The sequence below is a fragment of the Lagopus leucura genome, unplaced genomic scaffold, assembly GCF_019238085.1.
Source record: "Lagopus leucura isolate 7727_CA_CO unplaced genomic scaffold, USGS_WTPT01 Super-Scaffold_100030, whole genome shotgun sequence".
Classification (NCBI taxonomy): Eukaryota; Metazoa; Chordata; class Aves; order Galliformes; family Phasianidae; genus Lagopus; species Lagopus leucura.
In genome coordinates, this window is record NW_024962281.1 from 3,181,853 (window position 1) to 3,198,483 (window position 16,631).

The 16,631-nt window shown below is 39.6% G+C and overlaps 1 protein-coding gene across 1 annotated transcript in view; it reads right to left on the bottom strand.

Moving 5' to 3' along the window:
* Window positions 1-16,631, bottom strand: part of TRPC7 (transient receptor potential cation channel subfamily C member 7) — a 62,554-nt gene that overhangs the window by 13,807 nt on the left and 32,116 nt on the right. The window contains exons 4-7 of the mRNA XM_042881800.1: window positions 12,674-12,838; window positions 8,848-9,064; window positions 3,267-3,500; window positions 1,184-1,448 (exon numbers count right to left, since the gene is read on the bottom strand). Of these exons, the coding sequence (XP_042737734.1) occupies window positions 1,184-1,448; window positions 3,267-3,500; window positions 8,848-9,064; window positions 12,674-12,838 (881 nt within the window). The remainder of the gene's footprint in view (window positions 1-1,183; window positions 1,449-3,266; window positions 3,501-8,847; window positions 9,065-12,673; window positions 12,839-16,631) is intronic.

Consider the following 16,631-nt stretch of genomic DNA (forward strand, 5'->3'; position numbering starts at 1 on the left):
TATTTTAAGTCTTTTCCAAACTATTAGAAGGAAAATTCATTTTCATGGAAAATTTGCTTTGTAACTCCATGAAGTCCCACCAGGATCAGTGATCACAAGGCTGACATTAAGGAGGACAAGCAGTGCCTTTTGACAGGACTCTCCTCAGCTCAGACAGCCCTCAGGCACTCAAGCAATCTTTCCTCCGGTGAGCAGTCACCATTCCAGGCAATGTTTGCTCGTTATTTCCATCAAAAGACCCAGAGATCCACTTGTGCTGTGTGTGTTAATTAGACAGTTATCACTTTTGCATCAGAGACTGGAATCTGTAACGGGTGCTCTGATGACTGCCTGGAGGACACCACAACTGCTGCAGTCAGGGACAGCATCGACTCAACTTCACATTAACTCTTGTGCTTCAAGGACATCTTCTCTTCCAACAGGAACCAAGTCACATCCCACACTCAATTTTCTTCTCTCTTACTACCAAGCACAGATAAATGTAATTGCATCTGCCCTCATAAATCCTTCCATTAATGTGTGTCCTGAGTTACAGAAAGGTTCAGAAGGCACGTTTGGTTCAATCAGAAAATTTAAACGTTGTGGGACAAAGTATGTGTTGCACAAGAGAGCAGTGTAGTAAGACTGGCTCCTGTCTTTGGAAGGACACAGCCACTCACAGAGCAGAAATGATGCCAATAAGGTCGTTTTTCTTAGGGGAGCTACGAGCTGAGGCTAGCTGTATGACACATTAGAGAAATGACACATCCAATGCCAGCTGCTGTCTGCTCCTCATCTCAGGCTTTACAAGTGTGGTGAGACTGCCTTGATGTCAGATCACAGCAGGGGGAAAGCATCACACCGAGCTTTCTTCTTCCCTCACAGGTGGGTGTGTGGGATGGAAAGCCCCCAGTGTGGGAAGCCCAGCAAGAAGTAGGGAGGGAGCAGCTAAGAGGAAGGGAGGTTTAGGTTTGGTGGAATCACAGGAAGAATAGAGAACACAAAGGTACGCTGCAGAGATGGACTTTTGTTTGCATATGGAATCACCCACTGTGCAGACACCTCTCTGCTTTTAGCCAAGCACCCGACTAACAGCTGAAGAATTTTCAGCAGCATCCCAGCTACCTGGACAGAGTTAGCAGCAGCAATAAACCAGAATGAACAGAGCCCTACAAGAGCAGCCCTTTTTTCCTTAAGTACTCACGTTGTAAATGCAGGGTTGTATTTTGCACCAAGGTAGTAAGAGTAAAGGTTGAACATTCCAATCATGAAGGCCAGGAACACCATGATGAAGATGACCATGAACTTGAAGATATCCTTCACAGTCCTTCCCAAAGAGATCTGCAGGGGCCCGAAGCTTTCGTTGGCTGGAAGAATGTAAGCAATGCGGGAGAAGCTGAGTACCACAGCTATTGCATACAGTCCTTCTGAAATGATCTGAGGATCCGAGGGAAGCCACTTGTTCCTGGCTAAAACAATACATGGACATTAGACATTATTAATGAAAAGTGGCAGGTGGATGTTATGATGATAAATGATTCCTTTTTAGGGCTTCATCTTGATTCTGACCAGGAGTTAAGGGAAAAAAAGGGCTTGGAACAACTGGTCACTGAAGTCTTCAGCATTCTTTACAAGGATGGGCAAGAAATAGTTTCATTTTTGTCATGGAAATGATGAGAAATGAGCGAGTCACTGAGATTTACCAGTCACACAACAAATAAAAGACTTAAAAAAAGTTTGGGAGTTTTGATTTCCTATTGCAGCATCAACTGTGCTGTCCTTTTTCCAGCTGATGCCCCTGAGACTGAAAACCAAAATCACAACAGAGCAGACATAACTGGCTATAACTCCAGCTGGATACATGGCGCTATGTCAATACATGGAAGAGAAACAACAGGGAGGCTGAGATCTCTCTCTTCGTAACTTTAGACAAGGAAGCTTGAATTTGTTCAGATAAAGCAGGTACAGTCACTAAACGTATCATTGTTGTGTTATCTTTAAATTGAAACCAACTTTGGCAACATAGCCACTCTAACATTTCTACTTTAAAAAATGTCTTTTTGATATCAGTTATGCATTGTTTGTTTACTAAAAATTGATCATTTATATTAATGTAGCTTGTAAGTGTCACTGCATCAGTGAGCTTCTTGATGCAAGTATTGACTCAGAGCCAAAACAAGTGACATCTCTAAGGACACAGCAGTAAACTTCAGCATTATTTCCAGCAATTTGTACCAAGGGAAAGCAGCAGATGAAAGAATTCACAGGATCTGCTTGTGACATTCTGTTCTGGACCCTTTACGCTTCTATATCATGAATTCACTTTATATGGGTCACCAGCAAACCAGAGAGAGCAAAACCACAGCATGAGCTCCTCTTTCTTGTTGGAGCAGCAGGAGGGAAGCTTATCTTCAGAGAGGCAAGCAGGAGGCTGAGCATGTCCATGGCTGTGGTCTCAGGGCACGTTTCCCTGGTGCCACATGGTGTAAGTCTACTGTGAATGAAGACTGCCAGCCCAGATCTGCCCCTCTGGTCCAAGCTCATTGCTAGAACATTGACTTGCAAGCCTAGTGAGCAAAGGGTGCTCCACTCTGCTCACACCCACAGACCTTGCAGCCTTCCATAAGCAAAGTCCCCATAGATTTTATCTAAGGTTATATCTCAAGCTTACAGAGGCACACAACAAGTCCAGCCACTATATGGGAGTGTAAAGCTCTGTTTGTTTGTGAATACCAAAAACATCAAAAATAATGTTAACCAAAGCTATGCTATTGCTTGCATTTCCAAACATTAGCATTTATAAGTCACATAGGATCTCAGAAATAAAGGTGTTCTCTTGGAAATGGAGAATTGTATGGGTGTGATTTCTATCTGTACGTCTATTACATAGGCAGTGGATGTAACAGATGCACAGCACACCACCAGTTAAAAATGCAGCTCCAGATCTCACACTGGTTCACATGTCCCTCCTCTTGCATTTGAAAAATGAAGTGGGTTCATCATCTATAATTTAAATTATATCCTCCCAGGTCCCAATAATTTGTTGCTCAAGCTATTTTTCAGGAAGTGATTGAGCTAAGCCTCAGAGCAAAATCAGAGACTCGATGAGGGTCAGATCTCAGTTCTTTTTGGCTGCTTATGAAAATGGCTGGAATGGGTAAATCTCAGAAGAATGATTTTAATTTGAAAATAACTTTCATAAATATCACCAAAAAAAAGGTACTTTCAGCACTAGCACACAACAGCTTGAGAGAACAAGAAGCATTAGACAGCAAAAAGCATCTTACCGTAAGTAAAGTAAGCAACTTCAGGGGGAAGGGTGACATTATTGAGGTCATCATCTTGAACGTACTGATCGACGTACTGTTGTGCTTCGGTCGCTTTGAGGAAAGCCATGAACCTGGCAGTGAACGACGCCACAAAGATGGACAGCATCCCAAAGTCCAGAAGGTTCCAGAGATGTACCACGTACTCTCGTGGGCCCTCTTCCCAGATCTCCTTACACTCTGACCATATCATGCCTACAGAGATGCCACAGCACATTTAACCAGCAGACAAAGGCACTTTTTGCATTCAGACAGACCCACTCCCCAGCTACCAGTGGCTTCTAAGGTTGAAGCAAGTAACTCTTCAGTTAAACTGACTTTCTCAAGAGAACACTTACTGTCAGCTTTCCTTTAAAATGATTACATGCATTAGTATACTCCTTTGCACAAACAACACTAACATCTCAAAATTTCACCAGATTAATCACTGATAAAACACATTTCTGCTGACATCTGTGAAAGCACAGTTCACAAATACTGAGGATGTTATAAAATCCTACAGCTGATCTACTTGTGGAAAAAAAAAAAAGGAAAAAAAAAAAAAGGCCACATTTCCTTTCTTCAAAATCTTCTTGCTAAGCTTGGCCGACTACTTACTCTGCTGGGGTTTTTCTCCTCCTTTAATGCAGAGCTTGGGAGCATTTTAAGAATGGAAATAGCTTTGTGAAAGGAAATCTGACCTAGCAGTAAATGTAGCCTGATCAGAGAAAAAGAAAAACAAAAGTTTTGTCCTTGCATCGCCCTTTTCATTAAGTTTTACATACCAAATAATGTATTTCCAGACATTAAAGCCTGCTTTACCACTTTGCAAATCCTGACTTGAAGCTGAATTTAGGATCTTTCTAAAAGTAGACTTACAGTAAATCTAAACACCAGAGAAACACCTAAATCTAAAAGCCAGAGAATTCAAGGATTTTGACATCCATGTTGTACTGGGGGGTGCTGGGGAAAGGGGATGATTTCACTGGGTGAACTGGAGCCGACAGCTCAGGTCAGATTCACCAGCTTGCTCAATATTCAGTTGTAGCAGGACTCCAAGGCCAAAACGTTTCAGAACAGATAAAATGTTGGAATATTTTACCCACTGGTAATTATAAATATTTCCTGCAATCCTGTTTCCATAGCAGCAGCAAAATTCACATTTAATCAAGCACAAGCAGGGCCGACCAATTTCCATGCAGCCTCCTGCAACCATGTCCTTTATATGAACTCTTCTCCATCTTCTTTGCTGGAAGTTCTTGTGGTGTGGCATCTAAATGCATTTGCTCAGCTACTTCAGAGACTCCTGGAAGCACACATGGTCCCAAGAGGAGCAGTCAGGAGTCAGTTATAGGGAAGGAAATTAGTCAGTGCGAGGCTGACAAGATGAAGAACAGATGCCATCTGTCTTTGAGCAGTCGTAAGGGTTTGGAAGACAAAGGAAAGCTAAGCTATCTCTATTTCAGGCACCACCAGCTTGCAACATCTGTAGCACTGGGACCTCCAGGCAGAACCCAGGAGCTGTACCACGACACAGGTTATGTTTCACATAGATCTATCTCGGAAGAAAGACTGTGGTCTGCTGAGTGCACAGCAAAGCCAGGGGGAGGCAACAGTGTCCACAGGTTCTTGGCTGAGTGAAAGCAGGAACTTCATTGCAAGCCATCATTTACCGTGGTGAGATTTAATAATAAATAGCCTGGGGCAGAAAGTGAAAGAATTGGTTTCTCGGGAACTGTTCTGGAGTAAGGATGAAATATTAAAAGAACACATTTCTGGCTCAAAAAAATAAATTCTCAAACTGATAGACATGAGACATTAGGCTACACAGTATGTGCGCACATCGTATAAAAAGTACTTCAGGAAATATTGCGTGCACGTCATCGCCAAACACAGCACTTCTTCACTGATGCCCATAAAATGTCTTTCCTGGTTTAAATATTAACTCTCCTACTCAAATTTATTTCTAATCTCGGTCACTTAATATACCTAAGTCACAGATTAATGTAGTAAGACACGTCTAAAACTGAGTAGACTGACTAAAATTAGAATCGCTCTGTGAAAGTATCACACTGTTGGCCTATAATTTACATTGTTCTTTTTTGCCAACTACGTGGCAGTCATTTTTTATCCATACATACAGAAAAATGTCTATTCAGGACAAGTAGAAAAGTTACAGTAATTACGTGGTCAGTACTGCTGGCTAATTATATGTACATTGTGGGAGAGTATTCAAATCTTCTAACATAAAAATACAGAGGAGAGAAAATGTAGATAAAATTGAGGGGACGGAACTTAAGATGGGATGTAGAACAGAGATGTGTCATGCAGTGAGGCCAAGGTAGATTTCCCTGAGTCTAACAGCATTTCACTGCAGTATTTCTGAGGCCCTTGATGGCGCTGGGAGAGGTCAGTTTCATGAATTTGATGATGGAGAGGTGGTTATGAGCAGCTTCTGCTTCCCAGTTCCTGGAGGTGCCTGCTGTCCCACAGTGAGGATAATTGGAAATGTCACCTTGATGGGCACTCCTGGTTCCAGGAGGGGAAGGAGAACCAAGCTACATGCACAGCCTGGTTAGGAGAAAAATGGAAATACACAAGGCGTGCTGTTCACCAGCTGGACACGAAAAGGAACAGTTTGTCAGATTTTTATATCCACCGTCCTGATACATAAATCATGAACAGCTAATGTTGGAGAACCTACTTTGAGCCTTCTCAAGGCTGCAGGATTAGCAGAGAAGGTTGTGCTCAGATTGTGCCCACCCAGAGTTCCACTGCTTGCTCTGCTGCTTTCACAAGGGGGAAATTGTCTCTCTAAATAGAACCTCCCTACTTTTAGTGAGCACTTGGGGCACATTTCTCACATAGAAAATCCCAGCCTTCCTCATGCAAGAGGTGGGAAGATCCGGATGCAGGGTAAAAGTAGGCAAGGGGCGCAAACACCTGAGGTGTATGAATCTAATGTGCAGTGCCCAGCACTCTAAGGACAAGTGGCAAGTTCTTGTATGAGAGCATCACTGTATTTCTCTGCACTGAGTTTGCCATCAGCAGCTCTTGAATGCTCATTTGTAGCCAAGAGGAGTGAGAACAAAACAGTATTTTCCCATCTAAAAATGTTATTGCTTATCTGGCTCTTCACAGGGACGTTGAATGGGCTACTAACACTACCTGACTGATCTGGTAATCCTTTACAGCCATTTCAGAGCTGCAGGCTAATGGACAATAGAGCCTCTCTGGTATGGATTTTGGAGGGGAATAAAGTGCTTGCCTGGCTGAAAGTTGTTGTCTCCACTTAGTTTACTCCATTACTTGCCTCCCTTATAAACAGCTGGGAGCTAGATATGGCAATGGGATCTTTTTGTCTAACAGCAGCCTGTCGTTCTTGCACCAGTAGTTTTTCCGTAAAAAAACAAATTATATATATATATATATTTATCAATTTTCATACCTCCAGAGACATTATTTGCAGGCGGTGTTATCACAGGTTTTACTCACTCTTGGCCACAATATGCCATGTTAAAGTGTCACATTATTCTCAAATAATGCTATTCTGAACATCTGTTGCAATATTTTTGTTGACAACCAGGTAACTTAGCCAATTTCCTCCCCCTCCAAGAGAATCAAGATCAGGGACCTGTAAACTAATTACTCAAAAACAGCCTGCTATAGTTGAAACAAGTAAGGTGTCATCAGCATTGATCACTGCTGCCATAGTATGAATAAGAAAATAGAAGGTACAAAAACAGGATGAATGTGCTTTAAAACCGAGAATAAATAAGATTTCAGTTTTTGATTGTGTTACGAATTGAAATGTAGGTAATCATCAATGCTTTTGAGACTGGAGAGAGCAGCTACAGACATTACCAAGCAAGATTAAATAGAGCCATGTATTTTTAGTACATAAGAAATTTACTACACTTCAGCATATACTTACTATCTATTTACATTTCTGTCTTTAGAAAGCATTTCTTGCTGTCTTTGCCTGTGATATTTGGCTATAGCATTACATTTAATTATATTTACATCTCTAGATGTATACTTGCAATCTCTACAAAATTCTTGCACTCAACAACTGAGCATCCAACATGATCTCTACACATTGACAGTTGATAAAGTTGGCAGTCCATACGTGGCCCAATAAATTACAAAGTCCCAGACCAGCTGCCCACATTCTACATGCACTGAAATTTCACATTAGTACGGCTGAAACGTTATTTGAAGCTCTACTGTAGGCAGACAGACAAAATGGCTGGAGAAGACTGTCAGTGCTGATGTAGGCAGTCATTAGAAAATCTCATTATATTCAGAAATCTGTACAATGAATCACTTTCCTTCTCCCAGGAAAGTGAAAACCTTTGCTTTTAAATGAAACGTTTTCTTCTTCATCTCTCAGGAACTCTCCAGGCAGGCAGATACCTTCTGCCTATGAGAAAAGAATACCTAGGCTAAAATCTAATCATCTTGTCCAACTGCTTTAATATCATTTTATAAATATCTCTTACTCTATCCAGTCTGGCATCTATTCAGGCTTTTTTCCTGGTCTAATATCCTGTATGGGACTTCACTTACTGTGGGAACAGGGAACAAAGAAATGGCGGAAGTCATCAGATAGAGCAGCCCTATTCTATTTTTCAGAGGGATTTAATGCCATCAGTACTTATAGAAGCGTGACGTTGTTTGTCCTACTGCAAGAAAATAATAAAAATCCTGTTGAAAAGTAAAAATAAATACAGGAGGGGTAGATAAAGATTCTGCAGAGTCGATAAGATCAATTTCCCAATAAATCTTTCTGAGTTTGTTGAGATTAGTGGTTCAAAGAAGCTGACCTGCCAGGAATAAATTGTGCCAGCAAAAGTAATACATCTGAATCTGCTAAAAAATCCCCACGCAGTTTAACTTGTGCATGTGACACAGTTTTGCACTCAAAGGGTTCATCCAAATGAATCTGTGCTTTATAAATTTTAGGCAACTTCATTTCTTTTTTAAAAAGTTATCCCACCAGTAGCAGTTTCATACTACGAACTTGACGAAATCCAGCTCTTATTTATCCAACAACTTTCATCACCTGATCTCAGAGTTCTTTTCCAAGAAGCAAACAGCAACACACACCCAATTCACAGATGAGGTAACCAAGGTCCTGTGAGTTATAATAAGATGCCATAGCAAGAGGCTGGTTGTTCATGTCCTAAAGGGGACACTTTTTTCCCTACTCAGAGAAGCTGTAAGTTACTGTGACTGCATAGAATACTACATTCTTTAAGATTCAGTGCTTAAAGAAACCCCAGCAAACACACAGCTTCTGGAAATTACTCCAGAAAAATGGAAAAAACAGCAAAGTTGGAATTTGCTGAGAGCTACTCAATGTTTTCAAAACCAAAATAAAAGTCTTTTCTGATTATGTTTTAATCAATCAGAATACCTTAATCAGCCTGAAATTTAACTTCATCTTTTTTTAAAATTATTTCTCCTTCCCCTCCCCCCCTTTGTGATATCCCTGCCTACCATGCTATGTTAGTTAAATTTAATTTCCCTCAAGGACTTTAAATGGTTTGTTTTTGCTTACCCAATACCCACTTCATGATCAGCAATTCTGTCCACGAGAACTGAGTTGTTTTGACTCTAAATATTTGTTTGGGATGATCTGTGATGGTTTCGTTGGGAAGATTTTTTACTCCTTCAAACCGATCCGAAGCGTTCACTACTAACAGTCCAAGGAAGATTGTGAAAGAAACAGCGTGTGCCACAAACTTCATGAAAGGACTTCGGAGGGTCCGTCCCAACTGAAATGAAACACACAAGATAAGATTTTTTGCCTTCTTCTGTGCATGTCAGTATCGTTTCTCCCATTCACCCACATATGTTATCTAACCCTCCTGTGTAGTAAGCAGAAAATGAAATTAAACCTAACAACGTACCCACTTCTCTTCTTTACAAGATCCTAAGCAGTAATATTAATTCTGAATTTTTGGTTCATTAGCAATGTGTAGGAAATGCCATTTCATTTAAAGATTCCTTTGTAATAGTCTTCATGTACCTTTATATGAAAGTCTTCTCTTAAAATTAGCACAAAATCTGTAGATTCACCCCCTAGAACATATGGATTTATCCCAATAAAATAAGCCAAGAGTAAGCGCAGCCATGATCTGAGCCAAGACCTCTCCATTACAACCAGTATTTCTTCTATTCTTTAAAAAAAACTTTATTCCTAATCAGTTTAAATAACACTTTTTTCATTTTTTGTGGCCTAAGTAACCATTATTCCAGGTAGATGTCAATACACAGCAGTGCAAGTGCTACTTGCACTTTCCAGAACAACCTCAAAGCACATGGGATTTTTTTTTGCAGTGTATTACACACTGATTAATTTCTCTCGATAACAGGACATGCTCAAAATTTTCTTAATATCTACCTTCTTGCTCATAACATCTCTTAAGAAACGTGAAAAAGGACTAAAGTGAGAAATTCTTTGTTTCCTTATTTAGCTCCATCAACAGCCTTGGTTAAAGAGCTTTTCAATGGAATGCAAGTCTCTTGCTATTGCAGCAAAAGGACTCTTTAAAAGCAGGGCTATTCAGGTCTAACATAAACATAAATAGAGCCTGTTTATGACCTCTTCTTGAAATTTTAAAGTGTCAAAACCAGGATATTCCGTTCTGTCTATGCCATAAATTACTGGAAAATTTGTATGTTTCTAAGTATCAGAAAGTCTTTCTAACACAACCTATTCTATTCAAGAGCTCTTATTAGCAAGTTTACTTCTTACCAAGATACATAAGTATGTGTTTAGGAAAGTGAATATTGCCCTGACTCAAAGTCCAAGTTTCCTTACTCTTTGCTAGGAATGCTATGGCAGATGTAGGAGGTCTTCTGATTAAATGAAATTAATTAAAAACAACCCCAACACTGATGACAGCGGTTCACTCATCTGCTTCAAAACCTTGTGTGGTGCATGTTAGCTCTCAGCAGGTATTTATGGCAGGTGTTGACTAGCTTCACACTTGTAGCAGACCACCTTATGTTTCCAGTGTAGATGTCCCATACAGTAACAACCTCAAGTATTTCTTTATGTGATCAGCCTGGAAGAGCTTTTAAAGAGCAAATTTTAACAGCTGTGAATATAGATTTTAAGTGCATTTGCAGCCTATGCATGGCCCATTCCCACTCTCAATTCACTAAAAGAAGCACTTTGTTCTGAAGCCTGAATTGTTTTTGAAAAATTAGACGTTTTCTCTTGTCTGTAGGAACTCAGAAAAATAGAGACTTGAGAATAAAGCAATTCCTCCACTCAGCATAATGCATTATGACATTAAGATATCTTTTCCATGCACCGCGATACTGTTGAACTCCAGGTGTGTCATTCTTGAATGTATCAACTTCTTTATTAAATCAAAATTCCCTCTTACATCACATGCAGACTGCAGGGAAATGCCTGACTGCTGCTGTTAGGATGACAGAAATGCTGACAGTGTGCCAATACAAAGCTTCATTCTTAAGAGAATATCTCATTTCATGACTTGAAATCTTATCTGCATCATAGGGAAATAATAAAGCCTACAGACAGGTGAAAAAGAAAGTATATAAAGGGTGAGAGTTAACAGTTTTCCAAATGCAAATTAATCTTAATTCCATGAGATAGGAACTAATAAAGACAGAAACTGCAAAAAAGAATAGGTCTTCTCTATTCTCAGTACTATGCTCATAGCAGAAGCATGACACATATTGTAGAAAATATAGCTTAACTGCAGAGGAAAACATCCAGAAAAACCAAAAATCAAGACTGCATTGTTCTGACTGATGGAAAACCATTTGTTGAAAGACAATTCTTGAAATAACTTCCAATTTGACTTTAGGATAGAAGGCTAGATTCTCTCTTTCAGAAAAAAAAAAAAAAAAAAAAACACTACAAAAACAGGACATTGAGAAATGGGAATGCACAAAAGATTTTGTGTAACAATCACACACACAAAAAAGAAAATTTAAGGGAAAATTGTGCTGTTCCATATTTCAATTTTTTTATTACTTTAAATTTTAATACGCCTACCTCATGGAATTAAAGACCTTTCTCAGTTATTTCTTCTTTTTCCTGCAATTTATTTCAAGGTTTTGAGTGAGTTTTTGCTCAGTTGGTTTTATGTTTTTCATTTAAATTCTCTGCTTATTTCTAGTCTAACCTTCTCCCCCACCTACTTATGTGTTCAAACACAAAGCCTGCAGTTCTGGGAATACACCAAAAACATTGCTGTTGACCGGTGTGCCAGCTCCCAGCACATTCAACAGAGGTGAAGAAAATTAAACAGCTTCATAAATCCCTGCTAGACTGAGTTCTGACACAAAGGAGTCAACATTACTTCCACATGAATTCCCACTGTCACCTAACCCAAACCAACCACAGCACAGCCCTGGTTTCACACGCACTTCTCCATGGGGAGCTCTGCAGTCCTGGCCAGTATTTATAAGATCTATGGGCTCACATGTTGATAGCTATCTAAACAAAATGAAGTTGCATTCTCAAGCACTCAAAGAGAAAGAACTTGTTTTGCAGGACTGTAAGCCTTAAAAATGTTTTATCATCTTGGATGCCCTGGAAGGCTGTTTTCAAAAGGTTTGTCTAGTTTTACTTACAGATAAATCTTTTAAGTTACAGTGTTTCCTTAACATCCACCCACAGATCTATAATTTCTTGGGTTTGGCAAATTTAGACATTTCCTTGCTGGATTTTTAAATGAAACATGAGAAACTGCTTTCAAGACAGAGTAAATTACCAGTGCCAGGGGTCATCTCTATCAGACTTAAGTACCTTTGATAATCCTCTTGCTGAGAACAGTCTAAACAGTCTACCTTGTAAGGATGATGTTGCTGAACGGGAAATAAATTTCTCCCTTGCCACCTCTTTTTCCTTCAGTAAGAGTAGTGAGAAAAAAAAGCTATTTATCAGTCAGCCACACATCTATTTATCTCCACTCATTTGAGCTGTCTCCATCAGGATGGAAGTCTGCTTACAGAGCTCAAGCTTGTACACAGGCCAGCGGTTGGCCCTAGTCCTGTGATCTCTAAGCCTTGGCAAAACACTCCTGCTCCACTGGATGCTTTGAGACAGAGCACAGCCATATTTAGGAATACGGAAATTTTCCAAATTTCATCATCTTTTCCCTCAAAACCATAAAGATCGTTTGATCAATTATAGCCTTCTCTGCAACCCTAAGCTGTCCTCTGTGTCTTGACAGTTTCAGGTACACATGCCACAGTAAATGCTTCACTATAACTGAAAATACAAGATTAAAAAGAAGGAGAAAAGGGAAGAAAGGAGTCCAGAAGAAGTGAGGAACTACAGAAAAAAAATAGGAGTCTAAGTATCAAAGTAAACAACGTGAACCATTGGAAGTCCTTACCTTGCTGCAGGGAGCAATCCAGTAGGCTATGGCAAGGAAGGGCAGGCCTATGGAAACCCCAAAGACAGCCAGGAACTTCACAGCTATGGATTGCTGTCGTAAGCCTGAGAGGTTTTCATACCACATGGTGAGCAGCTGCTGCTGGCAGTTAGGGTGAGCAACAAACTGTAAAAGAAACAGGAAAAGGAATATTAGCAGCATCGTCTGAAGAGAATGAGCTTTTTGGCAAGCAATCTGCTGAATGCATCCAACAGAAAAACACAGGACATGTCTTTGTCATCCAACATAGCTTTTGGTGTCAAAAAACAGAACTGCAGACTAACCTCCCCAAGTCCCCACCTACTCGCATAATGAGTTTCAGTTTTGGTCTTCTCTCTAGATAAAGGTTTTATCAGGCCAAAACCCAATGCATTACAGTAAACAGTAAGGACAAAGCACTTCTTTGGGGCCAGGGTCTGTAGCTCAGACAGTCCAAGCTGAGATACAGAAAAGAAGCAGAGAGGTACTTTGATGCTAGAAGCTGAAAAAAATCTCTGATAAATGGCTAAAGCCATAGGAGGCCATTGAAGGAGTAGCTCAACACAACACCAATGTAATATTGTTTATATTTGTTGCATATTGACCCAAAGTGAACCATTCTGCATGGTTCTCCTCCTGTAAACTGTAAGAAGTCTGGCTGGTATTTTGCAGTGAGCAACTTTAAATGCTTTATCTCAGATTATCTTTCAAAAATGATGGCTCATTCTTTAGCGATCAGAGAAACAACAAATTTAGAAGCAGAAGGAAGTGCTCTGGAACAGAAAGTACAAAATTTTGTATCTTACAACTGAGGTTCTTCAGTTTATTGTTCAGGAGAAAAAGAAAAGGTGAACAACAGACAACTGAAAAGGGCAATTTCTTAATGGTAAAAAAAAAAAAATCACAGCATCACTGGATCCCACAGAAGAGCATTATTATAAAAGATTGAACTTCTTTATTTCATATTGTTCATCAAAGTGATTGAATTTAGCATGTGACTGTTTTTAATAACAAAGAGAGATAATTAAAAGGCAAAATAACTGAAAGAAAAGATGAAAAATAGATATGTGGCTAATTGCATTCAGATAACTGAACGTTTCATTTATGGGTTTGGTGGGTGACTAAATATGCTGAGAAGGGAAAGACAAAATCCTCCACTATTTCAAAAAGCAGAATTTTCTGGATGTAGACAGAAGGGGAAAGGCTAGAGAGAGAGAGAGGAGAAAAGCAGACGCTACAAGTTCCTACTGTGCTTTGATCTTCATTGTCTTTGACAAAATGATCACATCAAACATATAATGGACCTTTCTCTAGACGATGGTACAATAACAAAATGGTTACTGTGATTTTTAATGCCCACTTCATTGCTAGCACAGAGTGAAATATGGTAGCGTGGTAATTGGGATGGCTGTGGAATAGTGCAATTCCATCTTTAACAGCACATTAGCAACCATTGAAAACACACTTCTTCAGATGAATTAGGCTTTGGGGCAGCGGGGAGGCTACATTTCTCGAAAAGAAAAAGAAAAGGAAAGAAAAACTATCTTTTGTGACTAAACCTTTCGGGGTGAAGGAATCTGATAGGTACTTTTAGCCTCTTCCATCTTGAGGAATATTTCCTAGAAATATGAACAACTTGCTACGCTTTCAAGTTGTTTCTCCCTCCCAGAAAAAGTTCTTTCAAAAGATATAATATAAATCATCAGTCCTAATCATACAAGCACTTAGAGTTTAAGGTTAAACTAATAACAACAGCACTACAGTGAAAGATTGCTCAGGCTAATTACCCTTCTGGCAAACAGCCGAAAACCATGGAAGGAACTGATTCCCCTCATAAGTTTTTTTTTTTTTTTTTCCCCTTTTTCCTTTTTTAGATGGGATGAAATCAACATCAGCTTTAACAGCTCAGAGAAAGGAAAGATGCAGTGGTAGACATGCAGACTTCTGCAACAACAGGACCAAGCACCAGCCAGGCTTCCTGGCTTCCTCCCACCCGCCATCATTCACATATTAGGAGAATTGATTCAAAGAGATCCAGTTGCCCTTGGCAATCAGGCAGTCAAAGACTTCTGCTGGTTGGCATTTCAGAGAATTCACGAGACATTTTAAGATGCTCATTGTTTCACTCTGTCTGGGAACAGCTAGAATGAAAATACAGATACAGGGAAATGGAGAAGGGATTGCCATAAAGCCAAATTCATGGGAATAACGTGTATTGTACAAGACAATAAAGAATGTCGGTGTGGCATAAAGCTTTGATGGTAATCATCTCAGTCTGATTCTTACAAAAATAAAGAAAAAAATCAGAATAAGACAAGAGTGTGAACAGATTTTGATCTGTTATTTGCTTACAAAAAGCAGTACAGTTTTTCATTACATATACTTTGTCATATGTTAATGAAATACACAGCAACCATTGGACAACATCAGCCTTCTCTCAACCCAAAACATCAGTAACTGATCTTAGATTTTCAAAGACATGAAAGAGCTATTTAACTTTCTCTCTTCTCAGAGAATGGCCACAGACATCAAATTAGATATTACACTAATATTTTCCTTAGCATTATAAACACAGAAAATGCTTTGCAATGTTTTCACATTCAGAAATGGCTGCAACAGCTTTTCTGATCCCATACCACACACAGACCAAAAGATGTTCATGGTTTTATCTTACACTATGCATATTTTTCTTATTAAGTCATACAAACAACACTCCTCTCCAACCTATGGGGTACATGTATATTTTTAAGTTAAAAAGGCTTTAAAAAAAAAATTACTTGCCAGCATGAAGAAACTATTTAAATAATAAAGTGGCATTTTTGAGAGCTTCTGAAAGACACGACAGTACTGACAGCTCCAAAAGCTATCTGTGCTGCAGAGGAGTAAACTCTCAGTGAAAGTTGACTTAAAATATGGAAAACAACATCCTCAAAGCCTCTGGTGAGAACTGAAAGAGTCCAAAAGAAGGGGATGCTTCAGAGATCACTCTAGATAGTGCACTGGACAACAATTTTCCACATTGCCCCTGGAAATCCTGGAAAATCTTTTTGAGAAATATGTGAAAGGTTTTTGATCTGGCAAAAAAAGACCCCTCCGCTTACAGAGCTGTTTCACCAATGCAGGACAGGGCATGAAGTAACTCAGACAAAATTACTGAAGCTTGCTAGGAAACACACAGTTGAAGAAAATGCCAATATAGACACACATAAACCTTCTCTTCATGTTACACTGTGTTCTCTGAACCTTGAAGTGAGCAAACAGAGCTTAGTTTTGAAGAAATTGTTATGAGAGACCTTAAAGCAGGAGAGGACAACTTAATTTCATGATCCAGAGTGGGAAAAAGAATTTGCTTTTTGCAACACTTGCGCTGTTAAATTACAACAAATGAAGTTGTCAGAGGGTAAATGTGGTGGGATCTTCACTGGCCTAATTGGGCCTAATGAAGTAAGTAAAGCTGTAGAAAGTCTAAGAAAGATTGGAAATTACTTGGACTCATCACTGCCATCTTATTTATTCATTACAAATAATAAGTGAAGTTCCAATGTAAATATCCATGCTAAGGGATGGTATCCTCTTTGCCAGAGAGACACACTTCAGTTACCTGTAACTGCTACCCATGGCCACAGGCCACATTTTTAAAACCATTTGCACCAGAATAGCCTTACAGGGATAAGCACATCAGCCAGTCCCAATTCCTCCACCTAAGAGCAAAAAATAATTTAATGAGTCCCTGTTCAACTCGGGTGAAAGAAAACTCAGCAGATAACACCAAAGGGATCTGACCATAGGAAATCAACTAACTCTACATGGGCCGCTGCAGTTGCTGCAGATAGAACACGAAGCAAGGCAACATCTCAGCCCTGAGGATTGCTGCAGCTTTTCCTCTCTCCTTGGGGTTGATTTGACTGCCTAATGGTATCACAAATATTCATGAGGATCT